The sequence below is a fragment of the Phocoena sinus genome, chromosome 14, assembly GCF_008692025.1.
Source record: "Phocoena sinus isolate mPhoSin1 chromosome 14, mPhoSin1.pri, whole genome shotgun sequence".
NCBI classification, from domain to species: Eukaryota; Metazoa; Chordata; class Mammalia; order Artiodactyla; family Phocoenidae; genus Phocoena; species Phocoena sinus.
In genome coordinates, this window is record NC_045776.1 from 63,465,498 (window position 1) to 63,483,617 (window position 18,120).

The 18,120-nt window shown below is 46.3% G+C and overlaps 1 protein-coding gene across 13 annotated transcripts in view; it reads left to right on the forward strand.

Moving 5' to 3' along the window:
• PI4KA (phosphatidylinositol 4-kinase alpha) overlaps positions 1-18,120 on the forward strand; it is a 94,913-nt gene that overhangs the window by 16,666 nt on the left and 60,127 nt on the right. For all 13 annotated transcript variants that reach the window (XR_004345432.1, XR_004345431.1, XR_004345429.1 and 10 more), the window contains exons 2-8: positions 5,690-5,806; positions 8,683-8,776; positions 11,329-11,417; positions 13,700-13,772; positions 14,308-14,567; positions 15,045-15,111; positions 17,683-17,831. Coding sequence is in view for 7 of the 13 variants with exons in the window: in XM_032603026.1 (XP_032458917.1) it covers positions 5,690-5,806; positions 8,683-8,776; positions 11,329-11,417; positions 13,700-13,772; positions 14,308-14,567; positions 15,045-15,111; positions 17,683-17,831 (849 nt within the window). In the remaining 6 variants the exon portion in view is untranslated. The remainder of the gene's footprint in view (positions 1-5,689; positions 5,807-8,682; positions 8,777-11,328; positions 11,418-13,699; positions 13,773-14,307; positions 14,568-15,044; positions 15,112-17,682; positions 17,832-18,120) is intronic.

Consider the following 18,120-nt stretch of genomic DNA (forward strand, 5'->3'; position numbering starts at 1 on the left):
TTTAGACTTCCAGTACTCCCATTTCTGTCTCCTCAGCTTAGTGAGACCAGCATGATCTGCTTGGGATGCCCTTCCCTGTTTTGTGGTCCAGGATACATCTTCTGGCAGAAAATCAGGGCAGCTGTAGGGCTCACCTTGTTTCCTCTCCCCTAAGCTTTTCAGTCCTGTGCTGCTTTTCCAGTGTACGAAACCAGTGGTTTCATGTATTTGTCCATTTTTCTGTTGTTTTTTGGCAGGAAGGTAAATCCAGATCCTGCTGTTCTCTCATCGCTGCAGGTGGAAGTTCTTGGCTCACCGGATTTTATTGCTAGAGCAGACATTGCAAAAATCTATCTGTTCAAAAAAAAAAAAAAATCTATCTGTTCATCCTTTTATACCTGGGAAAGCTGAGGCTTGAGGGACATGATTTGTCAGTTTGCCAAAATTGGCATAGTTTTAAGACACAAGCATCATGTCACAATCACCTTTGTCTATCATGCTCACTCTGAGTCACTTAGAAAATGTTGACTTATGTTCACTGTTCTCTAAGGGGGCAGGGCGTAGGAGAATGAGAATTAAAAAACAGATTTAACAACAACAAAATACCACTAATACTTAAAGCATAATCTTCAGTTCTCAGGGACTTTTGTTTCTCCAGGAAGAGTATTCCCAGAGGTTTCAGATAACAAAAGTTGCATACTTAAAAGTTTAATTGGCCAGCTTGTAACGCTATTATTGTAGCTTTATTTTGACCTACATACCTGACCTACACCCACTCTTATGTTGAGTTCTCATCTGTGGTGTTCTGCCCACTCATCCAGACTTGTGAGGGCATCTTATTTTCTCTAACTTGGTTCGGCATTTCCTTACTTTGGCAGTAAATTCACCTCAAGGCATCTCTCTTAACAAGCCTTGGGTTAAAGTACTGTCAGGGCTTCTCAAAGTCTAAGGAAGTTACCTCTGTTGCCTCCTGTGGTCTGTTCCTTACTGGCCTCCTCAGAGTGGCGTGCAGAGCCAACCCCTCTGGATCCTTTTCATAAATGGGAGCAACCCCAGCCGTCTCTTTCAGATTTTGAGCTTAGTGACCTTTAATAATGACAGACTCTTCCCTCCCTCACCCCAAAGAAACCAAATTACTTGTTAATTTGTTGTAAACTTCTGAAGAAAATTATTCAATGTTATTTTTTCATTTTTTATTCATTATAATGTTGAAGCTTTATTCTGCATTAGAACTTTGACCTCTCTGTGCCTCACTTTTGTAAGCCGTAGAATGGGGATAGTTAATGGGGCTGTGGTGGGCACGTGACCAGGGGGACACAGTCCCGTCTGCAGGGGACGGAAGGTAAGTACACAGGGGCTCCAAGGTAAGACATGAGAAGGGCAGGCATCCCAGCCCAGGGTTCTTGGTGGGCTCCTCAGAGGTGTGAGGGGATAGACCTGATGTCCAGAGCAGCTTGACAAGCAGGAGAGGGGGAGCTGCGTCTTAGAACGATGGAAGGGTTTTGTGGGGAGACGAGGCAGGTTGAGAAATGTTGCAGACAGTGGAGACCCTGGAAGCGGCCTGGCAGAGGTCCAGGCTGGGTGTCGGTATGTGGGAGGACCTCCCTTGCCAGACTGCACATGTGCATGGAGTTTGTGTCGGAGTTGGGGGCCAGTGGGGGTGCATGAGCGGGGGGACAGAAGTCAGAGGGTCTAGGGAAGTGCCTGCTGCCTGAGATCATACTTAACCCGTCCGGGCCAAGTTGCCCAACCTGTGAAGCAGGATGGCACACGATCTCCTGAAAGTGGACGCTTGGCAGCCGAGGCCGCGCCCTCCCCCGGCCTCTGCCTGGGACCCTGCCTGTGATTGGGGGTCGTCAGTGGGCCTCAGGCCTGGGGCCGAGTGTCCTCTCGGTATGGGGGTTGGGCCTGTGTGTGCTGCGTGTTTCCTTAGAGAAATTTTACCAAGGAAAGCTCAATGTCACAATCCAGTATTTCCGTGATTTTTTTTGCTAATGAAGTAATTTAATCAATTTGGTTTTCGTTTACACAGAGCTGTGAAGCATTTTCAAGGCTGCTTTGTGAGATTGAGCTTGACGTGCCTGCGCCTCCTGTCCCAGGTGGCACCGGCCTGGGTCCCCACCCAGCCATCCCTCTCTCTGCAGCCACGTGCCTGCGTCAGGGCCAGATAGCTGCATCGCCTGCTTTTTAAAAACCTTCCTACGTAGGTTGAGACTCTTGGGGAAATTATAGTTAAGTAGCAGTTGTTTTGCTGATGTTAAGATGTTAGAATTAAAGAAGTTGTAGTAGGACTGTTGTATGTAGAAAACATCTTCTTCGTTTAGTTGACCTAGATTTTCTTCCGGTTTTATGTTACTTCTTTGTTCTTGGATTACCCAGATTCTATCCATTGAAATATTATACACTCTTCTCTTATTTTCTGAGCTCTAAGAGTATAAGTATTATTGTCCTTTTAGAAATAAGATTTGCATTAGTGGCAAAATTGTTCCTACTATTTAAAAATTTTTTTTCTGATTCTGCAGTTAACAGTATTCCTTACAGAAAATACAGAAAAGAGTAAAGAAGGAAATAAATATTGCCTGTAACCTGATTAATTTTTATATCTTTCTTGATAGGCAGTCCAGGTTTTGAGTTTTGTTTACAGTTCTGTGACCAACTGTATAAGTTTCCTATTGCTGTGGGCATTCCAAATGCCCACAACCTTAGTGGCTTAGAACAGTGCAAATTTATTGTTTTATAGTTGTTTAGAAGTCTCACTGGGCTAAAATCAAATAAGAGGACTTGTCAGCACCATTTGTCACACTTAGTTCGTGCTAACTACCTGGTAACTGGAGTGATGGACTGTGTTAGCTGATTGGCTTCATCCTCCCACCTTTATGACAGGAGGTGGTTTTGCAACTTGGAGTCTGAAGCCCATGGAAGTTAGGCTCCTGTCCTCCCCAGAGATGGGGAGATGGGCACTGTCTCCCTCGATGTGTACATTCCAAAGAGATGGCTCCCCAGGTCCTCGAGAAAGACATTCCTAAGTCATAAAGCTCGCAAAGTGCCAATCTAGTCTTCAAAAGAATTTATGCACCGTTCCAAGAAATGAGGAAATTCTTCCTTTGGCAAGTTTTCTAGTGTGAGTTCTCAAAGAAAGAGAAGGAGAGAGACAGCTCTTCCCTTACTTTCAACGGGGAGAATTAATGCCTCTTACATGACCTCATCTCTGGTCCTCACCCGGGTTGTCTTTCCCCCTCTGGAATGAGGGCAGGGCCTGGTCTGAGGTTCATGGGCGGCACCTCCCGCAAGTAGTGCCCAGTGAACAGTGAGTAAATGAGTTATAGGCGTCCTGCTTCCATCGACCCTCATAGGAGCCATTTGAAGGCCGTTACTGTTGCACAGTGGTGTGAACTATGCCCACCACTTGCCGTGGAGCGAGTCCTGAGCCCAGGTGAGGGCTCTGCCTCCGTACCTGGCCCCACGGGGACGCTGTATAGACGGGAAGCTGAGGCTCGACGTGTCGCCTGGTGACTCTGGGTCTAACTCCAAAGTCCAAATGTATTTCACTTCCACAGAAAAATACAGCATGATCCTTACCCTGCCTCACCAAAAGCCTCCAGGGACAGAGGACAGGACTGAGAGCATGAGCATATAAAATCTTAGGCTTGTCTGTGTTGACATGTGGGACTGTTGAAGGGTCATCTTTTCTGTACAGTTACAGCTTTTCCATATTTAGTAATGAGGTTGGGCCAGTCCTGTCACGTTTCTGAGTCTCACTTTGTCCTCCAGCCTTGGGGTCCCCTCCCCAGGTCTGTGTTGCCCGGGGTGGGGCCTGTGGGAGGGCTTCCACAGGCCTCGGGTCAGTGGCGGCTCAAGGGTCAGCTCTGGATCTCAATGGCTCCTTCTCATATAATCCACCTTGTGTTGGATTTCTTATTTGCAGGCGTGTTTCTTTAGAGACTTGACTGTCTGTTATGTGAGTGTGAGTCTCTGCAACGATCGCTTTACCGTGCTTGGTCTGCAGCTCCTTCGTGTTTTATTTCCCCTGATCATGAAGCATGTTCTCCCAGTGATGAGGGGGAAGTTCGACTTCCATTCCTCGCTTGCCCATTGCTGTGTGCTCTTTTGCCTAAGCATTTAATCACACAAGCATGGATTCCCCCTCATGTGTATATATTTTTATTTTAACCTACTGGATGTTTTTTCTGATTACACAAGAAATATTTTCCTTTAGAACATATTTTGGCAAATATAAAAAAGCATGAAGAAGAAATGTCTCACCTCTGGTCATCCTGTCAAAACTATTAACACTTTGAATATATATATGTATATATACACACACATATATATATATACACACACATATATACACACACATACATATATACACGTATACAAATATGTATATCTTGGGCCACGCTTCATGGCTTGCGGGATCTTAGTTCCCCGACCAGGGATTGAACCCGGGCCACGACAGTGAAAGTGCTGAGTCCTAACCACTGGACCGCCAGGGAACTCCCTGATGTATTTTCTTCCAGCATTTTTTCTGTATGTAATTCAGATCATTCCTTTTGTGAGCTTATAGAACATTTAGAACATTGTTCTGTGTCACTGCTTAGTCATAGAAAAATGCCATTTTTAACGTCTAACATTAGGTTAAACTTTACAAAAGCATTGTTTTTGTAGGTCAAAAATGGTTGAATATCAGCAGTTAGGGTTTAACCTAATATTTGATCCAGTGGTTCATCATGATTATTTTCCTAATGTTAAATATTTAGATTGTTTCAGAGTTTCACTTAGTATACACAACACTGGGGTGAAAGTATTTTACATAATCTTTGCCAGTTTCAGTTTCTCCTCTTGTATTTGCCCTTTTAAAATCTGAAGGGAACAACAGCAAATTACTTTCTATAAAAAATTACAATGGTAATTGCCTGATGCATTTTCAGGGCAAATGGCAATCACTGGCTTCCATTTCCTTTGCTATTAGAACATCCCACCAGACCACGTGAATGTCAGTGAGAGACTTCTCATTGGGTCCATGGGACCGCAAGGTTAGGGCCTCCTGGTGTATCTTAAAGCTCTGTTCAGAGCTTGCTCTGGCAGAGATTTTCAAGATTGGCATCACCTGATTTCCTTTTCATAATAAATCCTGATTTTTAGTTCTTTTATGACAGACACTGACTGTTGGTTTGTTCTGACGATAATCCTAGTGTTTCTATTTATTCAGGAAATTGCTGACTGCCTGCCTGCTGCCCTCTGCCTGCCACCATGCCATGTCCAGTAACAATATATATTGTTTATTGAGCACGTACTGTGTGCCCCGCACAGTTCTGAGTGCTTTACACACATTTAATGTTTAAAGAGCCCTAAGGGGAGACCTTGTGACTCTAGGTAGCTTACCTGTATGTTTTCATAACCTGCTCACGGGCACCACTGGGAGGTGGGGACCCTGGACTGCCCTGACACCGAAGGGCAGACGTTAGCCATGGTGCTTTACCACCTCTGTGGACACAGCCTTTCAGCTCTTGATCCAGGTTCCTTGGAGGGGTGTGTATACCATCATTTCAGAGGCTGGAGGTGTCCTTTTTAATGACCTTTTGATTGGAAAAAAATGACTTATTTGTTGTATATATTCACTGGGCTTTTTGGTACTGGTTTATCTGAGTGTGGGTTTATATATTTTTAAGCTATGGGCTTTTTTTGTTTGTTTGGTCTCATTTTCTAGGTCCAGAAGCTGCTATGTATGTGCCCAGTCGATTTCCATGGCATCTTCCAGTTGGATGAAAGGCGGAGAGACGCGGTGATTGCATTGGGCATTTTTCTCATTGAATCTGATCTACAGGTAGGACTTGGCTAAATTAAAAGTGTTTCTGCATGCAAAAGAGGGTGCAATTAGGGTTTAAGTTTGTGCCTACTTTATACTCCTAAATCAGGCCTAGAGGAGCGCTCGAGAACCTACCTGGTGTAAGTGGTCAGCTGAGGGCGAGTGATGGGGAGGGAGCAGAACTGGTGGGAATGAGACCTCTATGGACACGTCCTCAGGAAGGTGCGGTTTTTGTTTTCGACAGAATGTTAGAGTGCTTTGTGAAGTAATCATGTACCCTCCAGAGTAGACTTGATTTTAAACCTCAGGCAAAACACTCGGGAGCCAGACTCAGAGTAACCACTTCTTTTCCTTCCAAAAAGACAGTGTTCTTTGAGATAATTGTGACATAATAGTCTTTTTCAAAACTATGATATAAATTGTTTTAGAGTACATGTTAATGTGTCTTTTAAAGGTGATTTACAAACCATTTTTGTCACTACAACAGAAAGTGGCCATTTTTTAGTATTTACCAAGGCTAATTGAAGCAAATGCTCAGTCACTGGATACAGAATCTTTTATCTGTTTATTTTTATCATTGCCAAAAATCATTTTTTAAAATTCCAAGTTTAATCATCCTATGTTAAAAATATAAAGATGTCAGCTATTTGAATTTTTATTCATCTAAAAACGTTAGCTTGCATGTCCTGGAAATTTTACTTCAATAAGAATTAATATTTTTGACAGAGTATTTATACATTTGAAAAAAAATAAGCATTTTAATTTTAGAGAAGTATTTCAAAAATTAAATAGGTTACCTGATCAAGGCCACATGAAAAACCAAGATTAGATGCATAAGCTGCATTTTAATTCTTCTTCTTCCTATTTATTTACAAATGTGAAAATAAATACAATCATTTTCTATTTGACAGGTCCTATTTAAATTTAAATATAGAAATAAAGGGAGGAAAATAAATTTTCAAAAAAAGAAACCTGTATAAGAAACTACTGCTATTTGAATGAGTATTACTTGAAACTATCTTTGGCAAACACATCACTTGCTGGATTTACCTGTGAGCCCCTAATACCTGTATTGGGTTTTTTCAGATGGCAGGGAAGAGACGAGTACAAGTTACTTTTGGTGTGGTTTGGGTTCCGGGTCAGTGGTTGGCAGGGGTGGCAGCAGCTGTCCCATGGGGCTCACAGTTGGCCTGAGCTTCCCAGGAAGCTGGAGGCCTCACGGACACCAAGAGAGGAGCCCGGTGTCTGCTGGCCCCTGTGCCTAGGGACCAGCTTTCTCGTGATCCACCTGGAGTTTGTGTTCCTTTCCTCCATCCCTGGTGGGCGCTGGCACTGGCCTCCTTTGTGCCCAGTTAGTGGGCTGCCCTGGCGGCAGCCGTGGCCAGAGTAGCAGTGGTGGTGACACCATTGCAGGGTGTGTGGGGAAGAGCCCGGGCCGCTTCCTCTCTGCAGGGCCTTGGTGTGCAGCCCCTTTGGGGTCTTGTGTGTGTTAGTACACCAGTTCCCTGGGCAATTGTTGTACAGGAAAATTGGTTTTGTTTTCACTAAAGAAAGTTCTCTATTTATTTTGGTTACCTGCTGTGGCATAAAAATTACCCTAAAGTTGGTGGCTTAATTACCCCAAAGTTAGTTGGTTTTGTTTGGCAGAGGTTTTTGCTCATGAATCTGCAATTTAGCCAGTGCTCAGAAGAGCCCAGTCTCTGCTCCATTTGGTTTCATCTGGGGTGGCTCAAAGGCTGGCCCTGGAGTCACCTGAAGGCCTCTCCCCCACGTGTGTGGGGTTGATCCTGGCCGCTGGCTGGACCTTCTCTGGGGCTCTTGGCCAGGGCCCCTCCATGTGCATGGCCTCCCTGTGTGGCCTGGGCTGTGTCACTTGGTCACAGCATAGTGTCTGGGTTGCAAGAGTGCATGTCCTGAGAAAGAGCCGGGGGAAGTGGCTCTGCCATCTCTGAGCGAGCCTGGGAAGTCAGGCTTGTTCATTCTACTTTCTACATACAGCTATCCCTCGGCATCTTCAGGGGATTGGCTCCGGGACCCCTTGCAGGTACCACAGTCCAAGGATGCTCCAGTCTTCCATATAAAATGGTGTAGTACTGTCGGCTCTTTGTATCCACGGACGTGGAACCCTTGGATACGGAGGTCTGACTGTACACTAGAAGCAAGTCACCAAGGCAGCTCTGTTTTCAGGGGATGCAAATTTGACTCTGCCTTTTGGTGAAAGGAGTGTGGCAGAATTTGTAACCATGTATTCAAAGCTACATGTTTTTTCAGCGTTTCAGAACATCAGATAGTGTCCCCTTCTCTGGAGCACACTTGTCCTTCACGGGGGCAGCCGCATGTAGGGAGACAGCCAGGAGAGCTAGTGGTGGAAGGTTATGAACTCTATGCTGATTGGCTAGTTTGGAAACTAGATGAAAGTAATTTTTCCATTGGCTAACGTTGGCTATAAAGTCTAATGCTCAATTTGAGAGGAGCAAAAGGAAACATGAAGCCGAAAATTTATGAAAGGAAGGGAAGAGCACAAGGGCTGTGAACAACAGAAAGAAGCATCACCAAGTTTGTAAGCTGCTCTCCAGTCTGGAGGATGTGGTCCTGAGGTTTGGGTTTGGGGACTTTAAACACCTGGCAGGAGGCAGTTCTGAGTGTGTGCACACGTATCTTCTTCTGGAGGCCAGAGCCAGGCTGGACCCTGAGCAGCAGAGGGCAGGTGTCGGCCTTCCTGTTGGCCGTAGGGACGCTGCCCGCCATGTGCAGCAGGAAGGGTGCGACGCTGTGCAAACGCCCTTCTCTGAGATGATCAGGATGTGGATGTGCTTTGTTTTGGGCTCAGTCTGTGCTAAAAAGCTACCAATTGTGTACTTAATTAAATGTAATTTTTTTTTTTTTTTTTTTAGCACAAAGATTCTGTGGTTCCTTACCTTCTTCGACTTCTTAAAGGTCTTCCGAAAGTGTATTGGGTAGAAGAAAGCACAGCTCGGAAAGGCAGAGGTAGTTTTGCTTAAAGTTTCCCTGAATGCGAGGAAGCATCTGTGTGTTTCCCGTCTGTGAGGATTGAATGTTTAATCACACTAACGCGGCAGTTAGGATGCTTCTAGCTGGTTCCACTCCTGTGCCTGCAGCACTAGCACTTTCTCACGTTGCCCAGAGCCCTGGGCGGGATGAGCGGACCTGAGCAGGACCACGGGGACCCTCAGGAACCTTTGCTCATGTCCCATTGGCTGCCCTGGGTCCCCTGCTGTCCCTGAGCTCGTCTGTTGCCTCAGATGGAGAGGCTCACCCTGCAGTGAGGTCAGTTCTCCAGATGGCCTGGTGGCTGCACAGAAAGGAGGGCTGAGATGGGAGTTTGGGACTCAACCACTATGTCCACTGTCAGTAGTTTTATGGCTTTGTCGATGTTGCTAAGTTTCCACTGAACTTTGCATCTTTGCAAATGGAATAAATTCATGTGTATTTCTTTTTAACTTGTATTCGATACTGATCTCTCTTTAAGGTCAAAGAGAAAGTTAGATAATCTTTTCTCTCTTCCCCTCCACCGCCCTCCCCTCCCTTCCTCCCTCCTTGCCTTCTTCCTCTTGTCCCTCCCGAAGTATTTACATAGGTCCCCTACATGCCAGGCATTGTGCTAAACGCTTATAACACTCATGATCTTGTAAACAGATTTCCCAAGACTCCAAAATCAGCTTGGAAGATCTCCAACATTTCAGAGTTCATGACCCATGAGACTGAAGTTTCCTTGTAATCTCTCTCTCTGAGTCCAAGGCCCCCACCTTCAGATCTAGCAGGGGGTTGGTGCCTGCAAACAACGCCCTTGTCCTTTCTGTTGGTGGCATGGCCTGAATTTGTCAGGTGGGCTCAGTCTGCTGGAGACTGTGCTGTCCTCATGAACATCCGCTTGTGCCTGCCCGTGTTCCTCTTGCCCTTGGGGTTTTCAGCATTTCTGGTGACTTACTGTACCTAAAGCTGACAGACCCCAAATTATTCAGGTGTCCTGGAATTTGAAAGACTGCAGATTAAATAGAGCATTGCTGAAAAGTGAAACATCTGTGTCAACCATTGTTATCTAATTTGGGGAGAAGTAGAATACTAGAAAGTGTTGATCCTATTTTATTTCAAAACAAATATCACTTCTGTATACTTGGACTCATTCGAATGAGTTTTTTAGCATTATTTAAACATTGTTAGAGACTTCCTTGGTGGCGCAGTGGTTAAATATCTGCCTGCTAATGCAGGGGACACAGGTTCAAGTCCTGGTCCGAGAAGGTCCCACATGTTGTGGAGCAGCTGGGCCCGTGCACCACAACTACTGAGCCTGCGCTCTAGAGCCCGCGAGCCAGAACTACTGAAGCCTGCATGCCTAGAGCCCGTGCTCTGCAACAAGAGAAGCCACCACAGTGAGAAGCCCACACACCACAACAAAGAGTAGCCCCCGCTCACCGCAAGTAGAGAAAGCCCACACGCAGCAATGAAGACCCAATGCAGCCAAAAATAAATAAATAAAAAATAGATAAATTTATTTAAAAAAAACATTGTTAGAGATATATAAATTTCCAATTATTGGGTAATATTTCAGTCTCCTAGTTTCTATTAAGGCAATATCACTTTTGCTTTGATAAACGCCATAGCAGTAGTTCTTAAAGGGCCATCCCTGGGCCAGCAGCATCAGCACCCTGGGAACTTGTCAGAAGGGAGATTCTCAGACCCCACATTGGAGCTATTGAGTTAGGAACTCTGGGCCCGGGAGTCAGGCAGACTGAGTTTCAACAAGCCCTCCTGGTGGTTCCGGCCACGCTCAAGCTTGAGAAGGACCTAGAGCTGCATTTAAGAATCACGTGTGCAGAAGTAGATACGCAGTGGTCGTCTGCTCTGTTTGTGTGTGTCTTTGAGTCAGTGCTCAACGTTCAAAATTGGTTAAATGTTTAATAGTGATTGGACCTCCTCGGCAGCAGGTCTAAACTTTCCAAAGTGCAGAAGTGGTGCTTCACTTGTGGTCTTTTGGGTGTAGTGCTCCCTTCTTGACCTTGAGGCTCTGCTCCTGAGAATCTCCGTACTGGCAGGCTCAGTCAGGGAAGGGCTTAAAAACCTACAAGGAATAGAGCACATCTCTGGATGCTCTTCTGAGGATTTTCTCCACCTGTCAGAAGAAAAAAGGAAAAAAAAACATCAATTCAGTTAAGTGATAGTAATTGTTGTTTGACAGTTAGCCTCCATGGAACATCTCCCATAGTCTTACCAAGATTGATTTCCCAATTTTATTTAGGTTGGGAATAAAACATGGAATCTGTCATGTTGAGAGGCTCTGTAATCTCAGACTATAAATTGGCTCAGCAAACATTTCAGTTTCTTGAACCAAAACATTTTGTTACAAGGAAGGCAGGGGTGTTTCTCAACGAACACCTTGGGCCCATATCTGTTCTCTGGAGGCTCATCCTGACGAGGGCGGCCTCCACTGTAAGCAGGTCCTTGGCAGCCGTGTGAGAGGGAACAGCCAGATGGGGTGGCCAGTCAGTGTGATGATCCGATTCCTGTCTTTCTGCCTCCAGGCACCCTCCCAGTGGCCGAGAGCTTCAGCTTCTGCTTGGTCACTTTGCTGTCTGACGTGGCTTATAGGGACCCTTCCCTCAGGGATGAGGTAAGTGTGTGGTGACTCGGTGTGTGTTTCTGTAAGATCTGAGAGTCCCAAAGTGATGACAGGGCAAAAAAAAAAAAGTGATTGGATTGTTTATGTTGATTTATTTCATACTGTTAGTCACACACATGAGAAATGTTAAATCCTGCTTGCAGTGCTTAGTCCCCTGCTGACCTCCCGAGTCTTATCTCGTTCAGCTTTTCCAATTGCCCTGTGAGGTGGCCAGCAAAAGGTCACGCGTCCTCCTGCCTCAATGCTGGGGACTGACGTTCATAGGAGAAGATTTTCTGGAAAGCTGGAGCCGTTCCTTCAAGTGCTCCAGTTTTTTTAGTTTTAGTTTATTTTGTTGGAAATGTTACTTAAATGTATTTCATATTTCTCTCCTTTTATTTATTTATTTATATTTGGCTGCATTGGGTCTTCATTGCTGCGAGAGGGCTTTCTCTACTTGTAGCGAGCGGGGGCTACTCTTCATTGTGGTGCATGGTCTTTTCATTATGGTGGCTTCTCGTTTCGGAGTATGGACTCTAGGTGCATGGGCTTCAGTAGTTGCAGCACATGGGCTTAGTAGTTGTGGCTTGTGGACTCTAGAGCGCAGGCTTAGTAGTTGTGGCACACAGGCCTAGTAGCTCCACAGCATGTGAGATCTTCCCGGACCAAGGCTTAAACCTGTGTCTCCTGCCTTGGCAGGAGAATTTTTTTTTTTTTTTTTTTTTAGAAGGAAGGTTTTCTTTGTTTTATTTTATTTTTTGTGGTATGCGAGCCTCTCACTGTGGTGGCCTCTCCCGTTGCGGAGCACAGGCTCCGGACGCGCAGGCTCAGCGGCCACGGCTCACGGGCCCAGCTGCTCCGCGGCATGTGGGATCTTCCTGGACTGGGCACGAACCCGTGTCCCCTGCATCGGCAGGCGGACTCTCAACCACTGCGCCACCAGGGAAACCCTGGCAGGCGGATTCTTAACCACTGCGCCACCAGGGAAGACCCCCTGTATCTTTTATAATTTTTAAAATCTCTTTCCTTACTATCACACTGTAAATTCTGTGTCCCTATTTCTGCCATTATGTTGGTCTCCACCCTTCTTTCTTAGTTTAGGTTCTTTATTTACTTGTGGGTTGGCTAAAGAGGTAACTAGATGCGTTAGAATCACATATTATTTAAAAAGCTAACAGGGCTTTTCTATCAGTAACACCTATTGAAATAGGTCACCACAGAAGATGGTGGCATAACTTTAATACGTGAAATGGACGAAACATTGCTTTCCAGGTCCTCACTGTTCCGCATCATTTGACACTAGCAAAACGTGAGCAATTTGGTGATGAACAAGTCACCTCAGACCAACTTCATTTTTCTGCCTGGATTCCCCAAGACTGGAAGCGGGGGAAGTGAGAGGGACTCGGTCTAGGTGCTCTTCATCAGGGCCTGGACCACACCTCTCCTGACATCCTGGGTCAGCAGTGTAGCGGAGGGCAGGGTTTGCAGAGCCACCTGAAGGACCACCCCAGGGGCACCTGGCAGGAGTCTCTGGTTGCCTGCCCCTGCGGTGAAAGCTGAACAGCTAGGACTAGCCAGGACCGGGGATGAAAATCCTGAAAGCAAGTCCGTCTCGTCTGTAGATGATTCGGATGCCAAGCTGGGAATCGAGGACCCTCGCAGTGAACTGAAGCTTATGCCCTGAGCTTTTGTGGGGCTCAGTGACGGGCAAAAAAATACCAGCCCTGCGGGTGGAGGGGCACAGCTTGAGGCAGCATGTGTGAGAGACACTTAAGGATTTCATTTCTCTGTGAGTTCATGGAGCCAGCAGTGTGAAGGGCTGCTGGAAAGCCAGTGTCATGTCCACAGACGTCTGGGGTCCATGCTGAGTCTGGTGATTACTCAGGGAGATCCCCAGCATCGCTGGAATAGTAGTGTGTTTTGTCTGAACACTGCAGTTGGAGATGGTTTCTTACACACTGAGCTATAGTGGAGTCAGGCAGGCCATCAGCAAGCACTTGAATCATAAGGAACGGATGGAAAGAACCAGGGGTGTTGAGCTGTGAAGAGAGATTGGGGGCCTGTCACCTGTTTCCAGAGTTAGGAGGCCTGTGGACCAGCCAGAGAGGGAGGGTTCTGTCCACAGAAGGTCTGTTGCCTGACCCCTCTGCAGAGCTTCCGTGCAGGGGATTATGGATCAGGAATGAGGTTGGACAAGAGAATGTCTAAAGCTCCCTCTAGTTCTGAATTAATTTTGTGATATTTATCTGATTTTGTTTATAAGTTTGTGTGTTATGTTTCCTTGGCTATTCCAGATTTTAGAGGCGCTTTTGCAGGTTTTGCATGTCCTTTTGGGAATGTGCCAGGCCTTGGAGATTCAAGAGAAAGGTATGTTTTTCTTTTTATTGTTTGTGATTATCCATCCCCTTGCTTTTCCCAGTCTTCAGATTTTCTGTTCTTTGCAACCAGTGTATCTGGTGGACGTCACCTTTGCTGCATGTTAGCTGAGAGCCCACGTGGGGTCATGAGCACAGGTCTGCTGCCTGAATGCTGGGCCACTTCCCCCTCTGGGGCTCGGTTTCTTCACCTGTAACATGTCTGAAGGTCATTTTTCCTCTGGTGTGAGGCTACCAATCTGCTCCCAGAAGGACTAAATGCACTGATTAAGTCCCGTAAGGGAGCCTGCTCAGGTGACGTGGCTGAGGGACTGATTTGGAGGTGCTGTGCGTGGTTAAGACCTCCCACCCACAGGCCGTGTCTGCAGCCGTGGTTGAGGATGGATGGAAAATACTGCTGGTCAGTGCCTGGGCTTGGGCCTGTTGCCATGGCTAGTTCTGGCCCTTGGACTTGCTGGTGGGGGGCCCTGAGATGGGTGGTCCCAGGTCCCCAGGTGGTGCTGCCACGGCTTCCCTCTGCCTTCCAGAATACCTCTGCAAGTACGCGGTCCCATGCCTCATAGGAATCTCCCGCGCATTTGGGCGTTACAGCAACACGGAAGAGTCCCTTCTGTCCAGGCTCTTCCCCAGAGTCCCTCCTCATTCCCTCCATGTCCCCGAGGAGCTGGAAGGTGTACGGAGGCGGTCCTTCAACGACTTTCGCTCCATCCTCCCCAGCAACCTGCTGGCGGTGTGTCAGGAGGGCACCCTGAAGAGAAAGGCCAGCAGCGTGTCCAGCATCTCGCAGGTGAGGCCATGCGCCCAGACCGACAGGGGACGGGGGCTTGTTAGGTGCCCACTTGCGTGTAGTTTGAGGGAACTTGGGGAATGTGAAGGGTTCTCATTAGAGTTCTGTTTAATACAAAGGTTGCCTTGTCCTTTTTAAGATGTATAAGTGAGTCATCTCCTGGGAGGTGAAGTGTTTGGGCACCAACTCTTTTCTGAGTGCAAGACAGTTGGTGCCTGTAGAGAATATGTAATTGACTCATGGAGAAAGACGGGGACACGAAACACTGACAATAGTCTGGCTCAGTCATCAGGTGTAGAATATATGGCTAGACACAAGAATTTAGAATTACAGTAGAGAACCTGTAGCCAGGGTGGGCTTCAGCGAGGAGGTGGGGCTGAACCAGGGCTCTGGCCAGCAGAGGGAGCCTTGTCTGAGACAGATCTGACTGAGGTCTGACTGGCCTTTCTTATCTGTGCGTGTGGTTGTGTGTTTCAGGTCAGCCCTGAACGAGGGGTGCCCCCTCCCAGCTCACCTGGAGGATCCACCTTTCACTACTTCGAAGGTGGGCTTCGCCTTTCTGCTGACCGAGCCCCCAGGCACTGCTGTTGTGCATCTTGAGTGTCAAGCTTTTAGAAAGCATTTATTTTCTATTTTTGATTAAACTTCTTAAACTTGAATCTAAAAATATTTCAAACATAGAGAAAAGTGCAGACAATAATATACAGGACCCCAAATGCCTGCCATCTGAATCTTAGTACATTAACCTGTGAAAGCACTGCTTTTCAGGTAGAAATACTAGCGGTGGGTCCTTCTCTTGTTTCTTGTTGTTTAAGGTCATTAAGTGCGTGGATAATATTAAAGAACATAGTAATGAGACTGCATGTAATCCCTTATGTTTAATGAGTAATACTTTCTGTAGAGCTTTGCTGTTCACAAAGGACTTTCAGGTAATTTACTGAATTTGATTCGTGTGACAGCTCTGTGCAGTGTCAGACACTTGTTACAATAGCCTTCACCTTCTCCTCGAAGGAAGTAAGATGCAGATTGTGGGGAGGAAGTGGGGAAACAAGACCTCCACGCCTCATGGCACCATCCGTTCCATTATCAGTGACACCCCTGCATAAATCCCAAATCTTACACCTGTGGTTCCTGCAGCTCTGCCTTTTGCCTCCTTTTGTGTCCACCACGCGCTGGGTCAGCCATGCAGGATGTCATCCTCATGTCGTGGTGTGTGTCTGGGTCACAGACTTCTTGCCTTCTCTTATGACTATCATTATTTTTTACAATAAACTGGTATGTCCTTAAGGTGAACGACATGATGGTTTGGTATACATAAATGTGGTGAGGTGGTTACTGCAGTCAAGCCATTAACTATACATCTCCTCACATAGTCACCATTGTGTGTGTGCGTGTGTGGTTAGAGCACCTCCTCTCTCAGCGCATTTCTAGCATCCAGCACGGTGTAATTAGCTCTCTGGACTCAGCCCGCATAACCGTCATCTCCCCATTTCCCCACCTCCCGCCCCGGTCACCACACTCTCTGCTCCCATGTCTTTGAGTTTTTTAGATTCCACATATAAGTGAGAGTGTGCAGTTTTTTTCTTTCTGTAACTGGCTTACTTCACTCAGCATAATGCCCTCCAGGAATATTATTCAGCCTTAGGAAAGGAGATCCTGCCATTTGTGACAACGTGGATGAACCTGGATGTGATGCTGAGTGAGATAAGCTGGTCACACGGGTGCATATATAATGGAAAACACATGGAGCATGTGTGTTCATGCACACTGTACATATACATGTTTTATGTAGTTTTCACACACATTTCATGCGCGCACACACACACCCTTCCCACCTTCTTCCCACCTGTTGCCTTTAATTTGGCCTCACCCCACCCCCAGTCCAGCCCCCTCTGTGGCTTCACCGTGTTGACCTCCAGCGTCTCAGCTCCTCTCAGTATTGTTGCCCCCGCTCTGTTGTAAGCTGCCTCCTGCTGTCATGGCTCTTAACCTGTAAAAAGGTGTCATTCTTTTTTTGTTGTTGTTCTTACATGTCTGGGTGGAAAATATTAGGACATGATTCTACCTAAGCTTTGACCTGAAACACCCCAGTGAGAGGCAACCCTCCCCAAGGATTTGCAATCCAGCTTTTACTTTTTTTTTTAATTGAAATATAGTTGATTTATAATGTTGTATTAGTTTCTGATATATAGTACAGTGATTCAGTTATACATATATATTATATTCTTTTTCAGATTCTTTTCCATTATGGTTTATTACAGGATATTGACTGTAGTTCCCTGTGTTATTCAGTAGGATCTTGTTGTTTACCTATTTTATATAGAGTAATTTGTATCTGCTGCTCCCAGATTCCTAATTTATCCCTCCCCCACCCCCTTTCCCCTTTAGTAACTGTAAGCTTGGTTTCTATGTCTGTGAGTCTGTTTCTGTTTTGTGAATAAGTTCATTTGTGTCATGTTTTTTAGATTCCACATATAAGTGGTATCATAACGATATTTGTCTTTCTCTGTCTGACTTACTTCACTTAGTAACTTAGTATGATGATCTGTAGGTCCATCCATGTTGCTGCAAATGGCATTATTTCATTCTTTTTTATGGCTAAGTAGTATTCCGTTGTATATATACGTACCACATCTTTTTTTTTTTTTTGCGGTACGCGGGCCTCTCACTGTTGTGGCCTCTACTGTTGCGGAGCACAGGCTGCAGACGTGCAGGCTCAGCAGCCATGGCTCACGGGCCCAGCCGCTCCACAGCATCTTCCTGGACCAGGGCACGAACCTGTGTCCCCTGCATCGGCAGGTGGGCTCTCAACAACTGCGCCACCAGGGAAGCCCCCACGTCTTCTTTATCCATTCATGTGTCAATGGACATTTAGGTTGTTTCCATGTCTTAGCTATTGTGTATAGTGCTGCTATGAACGTTGGGGTGCATGTATCTTTTGTATTAGAATTTTCTCTGGATATATGCCCAGGAGTGGGATTGCTGAATCATATCAGCCTTTACTTCACATGGAATTTGAGTGTAAACAAAAGCAAAATCGATACCGTTGTTGGTTCTTGACGGAGTATCTGGGTCTCATACTCCCACGACTGACTTTCTGGTTTTGCCCCGTCAGCCTCTTACTTGCCTGATGGGAGTGCCCTGGAGCCCGACTACTACTTCTCCACCATCAGCTCCAGCTTCTCCGTTTCTCCTCTTTTCAATGGCATCACTTACAAGGAGTTCAGTATTCCCCTGGAGATGCTCCGGGAACTCGTAAACCTGGTAAGCATAGCCTTGATGGATAGATGGACCATGGGTATATCAACCAGTGGAATTGCTAGTTGTGTCAGCCTATATTTCACAGCACAGCTTGGTAGTCACAGTTTTCAGATTAAAGAGGGAAGGAGGGACACATCCTCGGAGTTGCTGTGCGGCATGTTCTCATTTGTCCCTGCAGCTGCCACGTGGGGCACAGCCATGCGTCCCCTTGTTAGAGGTGAGGAAGTTGGTGTCAAGTACCTTAAGGGCTAAGGGCAGGGCCCAGGCTCAGACTGTGGTCCGACCCCAAGCC